The following is a 6,164-nucleotide window of genomic DNA, read 5'->3' on the forward strand; positions in this document are numbered from 1 at the left end:
TTCTACATAAATTTTTTTTCCTTGTCTTAAACGCTGTAATTTTTGATGTAATTCACATTGATAATATGATGGAACCCAACGGAGGCGCGATTGGAGATGTCCTTAGCCGCAGGTTTATGAGTATATTGAGATGGGGCCACAATACTTGCCCACAGCTCTTGGATGGTGTACCATCGGTTGGTGAGCAACACTTGCGTATAATCTCAAATCGCTTCCGTGGGGGTAAGAATTGAAGTTCTTGTGCTCATGGAACCAAGTATGAACATTGGACCAAAAGGTTGGGCATCTTTGCTTCGTGCCTGAAACGGATCAATGCCAGTGGCCAACCAAGCCTCACACAACAATTCGTCCTGCCTAAAATTGAAACTTTCTCCCCTCCCTTTCTTCTTTGGGTCGGAACCGGCTAGCTAATCGTCCGGATCAAAGCCCGTCTGCTTAATCCGGCTGCTGGGTGTACGTGCCCGACTCTACTCGATATACAGCTTTGTGTGGAAGTCATTTATTTGTCAGTCCTCAAAGCCATCTCCGCCATGGATGATGTCCAACATCTTCACATCATCCGTCGGCGTCACGTCCGTTTGAGACATACCGGCGAATAACATACCGGCAAACAGAAAGAGGGCATCCAGTTGATCCGTGGATGATGTCCAACATCTTTCCATGGCGATGGCGACCCTGTGAAGTGGAGGGGCGCGTTCAAATTGATGGTCTATGGCACGAACGTGCCGGAAGTGGTCTATGGCACGAACGTGCCGGAAGTGATCAGGGACCGGTGTTGATGACCGAGCGGCATGGTGGCGTAGCATATATAAAATCATACACAGGGTGTTGATGACCAGGTATAGAATTACTGTTTTTCTTTTTTTGAACTTTCGCAATCTTTATTAAACAATGATCGTATTTTAACAAGTGAAGGAATAAAAAAAATCATGAGGTTTCTCTCGCCACGCATCCTAGGATTTCCTTCTGTAACTTGCTCGAGCTAGGGCATGAGCTTGCACCATTGCTTTCCCAGGCACAATGCTCTATGGTTGCCCTGCCGAAGAGAGTCATAATCTGCCATGGTCATCACACCGCTGTCTGTCACTACAGCCCCCGAAGCACGGTAATTTGATGGATCCAGAATAGCTTGGACAATTTCTTGTGAATGACATTCTAAATACAGGCTTGAGATCCCTAGCTCCAACACGCAGCCCCTCGAGAACCGCGGCTGCTTCTGTAGACGCTACATAGATAGCAAACTCCTTGTAAGAACAGGATGCAGCTATGAAAGCTCTATTCGAATCACGCAGCAGCACCCCTGTTGATCGGGAAAGAGCTTAGCGATGATATTTTTACTCATGTTTCCAGAGCTGAATAACCCTTCACAGGGCCTACTAAGGACAAGGCTTCTTGCAATGCCTCTAGGAGATATGCTGGATGATCCTCGATGTGTACGCGCCCAAGTTCTGATGGTATTTTGCGCAGAACTCTTCCAACAATCTGCAATTAGGAGAAAGAAATGTGAGTGACTGAGAAGATGATGAAGGAGGAAAAAATAATACAGGCACACAAAGATATCCAGGATGATCCTCGATGCTTGCCATGCTTTTCTTCTTCTATGCCATTCTTTTTCGGGTACCAGGTTTAGTTTACTACCCTATTGATTGCGAAACACAGTAAAAAGGAACAGAATAATCAGATTATAAAAAAAACATCAATTGAAAATCATGATGGCAAGGTATTTCTGAAGATTTCAATATGATTCTTCCATGTAAAAAGGAGCTGATGCGGAATGATGAGTTCAAGCTCAAACCTTGCGAGCATAGCCACCATAAGCTATTCCTCCTATTAGAGATTCCTGAGAACCAACCTTTTCAGTGATTCTTGTCCCTGAATTTCCAAAATAAAATAGTTCTTTCAGAAGGAACGTTTTCCCAGGGCAGCAGAACATTTGTGAATCAAAGCAAAATTGAGTTTATGTTGCTTTATATAATTCAGCTACTGAACACTTCATATACAAAATGAGCACAGCTTCCATAAGTATTCTGTGAGATAAGAATTGAACAAGGAACGTAAGAAAACAAAGTTACCAGGTAAAGTCCTAGCCTTGAAAAGACCAGCTTTCTTTAAGGAATCTACAGTGCATAAGTTGGTGCCACCAGCCAGCTGATAAAAGCCTTCCAGACCATAGTACAGCAAAGACTTAGAAAATTTGAACAATAATATTGCCACAGATATTGCTCAAATATTATTACTAAGAATGAATGTGTTTACCAAGAGGCCTATCTGGTACTGAAGTCAGATCAACAGCAAAAGAAATGGTTTGCCTTGTTGCACCTCGACTGATGTCACCACTCATAGGACGACCATCTAACTACTCACATAAATCAAAGTAATTGAAATAAGCCTGAAGTAAAAGTATCAATATGCTTAGAGGATCAGTAGTACTCCCTCCGTCCCAAAATTCTTGTCTTAGGTTTGTCTAGAAATGAATGTATCTAAATACTAAAACGTGACTAGATACATCCATATCTAGACAAATCTAAGACAAGAATTTTGGGACGGAGGGAGTAGCATATAACATATGCATGGCGGAGTTCCTATTACATTAAGAGGATTGGATAGAATTTATAGAAACTCTGGCTACATATATAAATGAAGATATAAAAGAACTAAATATTTACAGCTATCACAGTTTACCAGTTTGAATAAAAATATAACCTAGAAAATCGCAAAATTGTCAAATAAGTTCATGAACAAAGCAAAGTATGAACAATGTGAAATATGCAATTAGGAATTTGTTCTCTTGAGAACAAACCTGCCAAAGATTATACCCTTCCAGATTAGACTGCATTATTGTGTATGTTGCATTCATGAAATCAATAGTTGATGCACCAGCATTAGGCAGGCTGACCTGAAATGTATGAAGTTCCTTATTTGTTATACGAGTAACAGAGGGGAATTTTTAATATGAAAAAAAGGTCCATGGGTGCACTTCTTAGTATCAGAACTAGCACATATGCAGAAACAGAGTCTGAGGCTTACTGCAACCAACTTCACATTATTGATTGACTCGCCCAAGCTGTTCCAGAGGGTATTGAACATATTGATTCCCCTACAGTAAAGGAAAAGTATTTTAAGTTTTAAAAAACTGTACTCAGTAACAGAGAAAAAGCAAATATGACTTGATCGAGAGATACTCTAAGGAACGGGAAACCCACTTTCCAGTGGTATGTATTTCTATTGCATCAACGTCACTCCTTTTTAACAGTTCAGCGGTCGTTGCAGGATCTCGTACATAAGACATAGCTCCTGAAATGGTGTAAAGTAAAGTTGGCAGCTTCGGTAAGATACACAAAGGTAGATAAGGTTATCATAAATACATGCTGAGATTACATATGCATGTAAAGAAGGTTATGTGGAAACAAAGATGCTGCTCAATTTACTAGATCATGTAAACCATCCTGATGACTGAAATAAAAATGAATGGAAGAAACAAAAACACGGTGCTCACTTATTCTGTCATAAGGGCAAACTGATAAGCATCTACCGCAGCCATAGCATCGTTGCATGATGACACCACCCTACACGAGACATGAGATCATGGCGAGAAAAACAAAAGCATAAAATGTAACCAAACCAACACATACCTCAAGTTTATCACATATTGGATCAGACTGAGTATGTTCTCCACCAACCATGACCCTATTTAGTGATATTGCATCAGCAGGGCAAACTTTCTCACATGGCTTTGAGCAATTCGGTGGGCACTCCTCAGGATCAAATTCTATGGACAGAGAGGAGTTCATGGCTTCAGACATGATTTTCCTTTCAGCAGTTACGAAATACTCCCTCTGTCCCATACTATATTGGTTGTGCTAACATCTTATATTATGAGACGGAGGGAGTACTTCAGTTAAATAGACATGCGGCAAGTCCTGCTAATGAAAGCAGGAAACTGGGTACATTTGTTGCAGAGGTAAAGTGGCAAAGTAATTTATAACAAACAACCATAATTAAATATAAATGTCGAACTAGACAATCATTTTGAAGTAGCACATTCACAAATTAAGATATAAAAGGATTATGTTATTTTGTTTACCAGCTTTGCGGAAATGAAGATCTCTGCAGTCATCATTAACACTAACCATCACCCAAGGCCTTTCAACTTCTGGTACAATTGAGGCTGCTACATCAATACCTTCATTCACCGCACTGACTACAGATGCATCTGCTGCACAATCAATGCAATCCACTGCATGCACAAAACTGAGCCATGACTTCTATGTATAAACCCTTGTACATTGATGTAATCACGCCAAATAAGCAAATATAACAATTTTCCAAGCAGACCTTTAAGGTATTCTGTAAAATGCTTTCTATGGTACATTCCATTTAATCGAGATGTGAACTACTTGGTTGAACTAACCATTAGGTAACTTCCAAGCCTATTAAAAAACCCACACTTACAGAAGTCCCTCCATGGATATGAACTTTGCAATATGATATTTAGATACTATCGCTATAGTAACACAAAGTTCTAAGCCCTATAAATTTCAGTTAGTAATCAACAGACTGTAAAATGTACCCATCATTTGAAATAAGAGGGAAATTAAATGAGCTAATGTGTGGCTGAATGCAAGAATCTACAGAACCTTCATGGAATTGCATGACTCTGTTATCTCGGTCATGCCCCTTACTATTTATAAGAAATACTAGCTTGTCCCTGGGTTCACTAATGATTTGATTTACATTAACGTCTGTTCAGAAAATGTCAAATTCCAGGTAATTAAATTACCAGTTCTTTATTCACTATGTAAATAACTCATCAGTTGCTAAAAGGATTATTCCGCTGTTGGTAGGAAATGCTAAACTTGCACCCGGAACTATTATTTTTCAATTAAATATGTATACCTCCAGCCAGCGTGTAGACAAGGGAGAGATTCCGGACATCGGCAGCATCCTACAAGGTACAGATAATGTTTGTAAACTACTCCCAGCCCCAAAGGTTTGGTAATTAACATATCAATTACATCGTCACCACCACTAGTTCCACTGTACTTCATACAAAAAGATTAGTGTCCCAGAGCCACAGGAAGACATGAACAACATCTACGAGCTGAACTGCACAGGTTAAACTAATTAGGATTTATATGTAATAGAAAATCACTTCTCCTCTCTGTAATCATAATCATCAATCCATCATCATGAGCAGCTCCTTCCTCTGAAATAGAATGAACTCTCTCACTTAATTACGAGCCACCCTCACGCCCCCCGGGATTAACAAGCCCTAACACAACGGCGAAGCTCCGGCGGGAGAGTGCGGTGAAGGAACCAGGAGGCATTTTGCGACGGGGTTCCAATATGCGGTACCTCGAAGCTGGCGCCGCAGATGAGCTTCACCCAGTCTCCGCGCCGGAGCGCCGCGACCTGCGGCGGGTGGTGATGGTGGTCGTCGCCGGCGACGCGTATAGGCCGGGAAGCGGCGACGCGTGAGGCTGCAGCTCGGACGGCGGCGTGCGAGGCGAGGAGAGGCGGCGGCGGAAACGGCGCCACGGTCATAGCTTCAGCCGCAGTGGCGGAATGATATCTGCTTCCCCTGCTTCGCCATTGGGCCTTGAGCGAACGACTGGATTACCTGGAGCCGTTCATTGTGAGATCATCAGCCACGATCTGGTAGTCTAGGTGGCTACTGTTTTTCATTAAAAAAAAGGACTGCACTACCTAGTGGGGCCGCATATTAAGGACATGTACAATGGTTGATAAGATGGTTTTTGTTAGAGTAAAACGAGATTGAATGAAAGTAAATGAACGATTAGTCTTTATTGATGATAGCAATAGGGTATTTATATCCGGGCGGAAGTACACATGTTGCTTGGGAGTCAAGTAACTTGAAGTTACTTAAGGGCCAAGTTATTACATAGTTTCCTTGAGAGTCAAGGAAGTGCATGGTTGCTTGAGGACTAAGTAACCTATCTAAGAATTAACTTAATCCTAATCAGCTTAATTCATAAGCAACTAATCTATTCTTAACACTCCCCCTTGTACAACGCCTCTTCTTGAGTATATGCATCATCTTCATAGATTCTTTGAATATTCTTGAAAGTCTCCTCCAAAAACCCTGTGGGAAAAATATGAGGAGAATTGTGCAGACATGTTACTAAAACTCCTTTAAACCCAGT

General features: G+C 41.3%; 1 protein-coding gene across 2 annotated transcripts; it reads right to left on the reverse strand.

The window, feature by feature from the left end:
- Positions 1-859: 859 nt before the first annotated feature.
- Positions 860-5,630, reverse strand: LOC123426162. 2 transcript variants are annotated; one of them, XM_045109947.1, is made up of 13 exons: positions 5,356-5,630; positions 4,897-4,945; positions 4,085-4,237; positions 3,633-3,769; positions 3,497-3,566; positions 3,204-3,294; positions 3,028-3,097; positions 2,801-2,896; positions 2,257-2,356; positions 2,073-2,159; positions 1,796-1,872; positions 1,339-1,482; positions 860-1,225 (listed from the first exon to the last, which is right to left on the reverse strand). In XM_045109947.1, the coding sequence occupies exons 1-12, from the start codon at positions 5,542-5,544 to the stop codon at positions 1,339-1,341; spliced, it is 1,263 nt and encodes a 420-aa protein (XP_044965882.1). In that variant the 5' UTR covers positions 5,545-5,630; the 3' UTR covers positions 860-1,225. The 2 variants fall into 2 exon arrangements, with proteins under 2 accessions (XP_044965882.1, XP_044965874.1); XM_045109939.1 differs by having other exon boundaries at positions 860-1,482.
- Positions 5,631-6,164: the final 534 nt, after the last annotated feature.

This window comes from Hordeum vulgare, chromosome 1H (genome assembly GCF_904849725.1).
Source record: "Hordeum vulgare subsp. vulgare chromosome 1H, MorexV3_pseudomolecules_assembly, whole genome shotgun sequence".
In the NCBI taxonomy this organism is placed as follows: Eukaryota; Viridiplantae; Streptophyta; class Magnoliopsida; order Poales; family Poaceae; genus Hordeum; species Hordeum vulgare.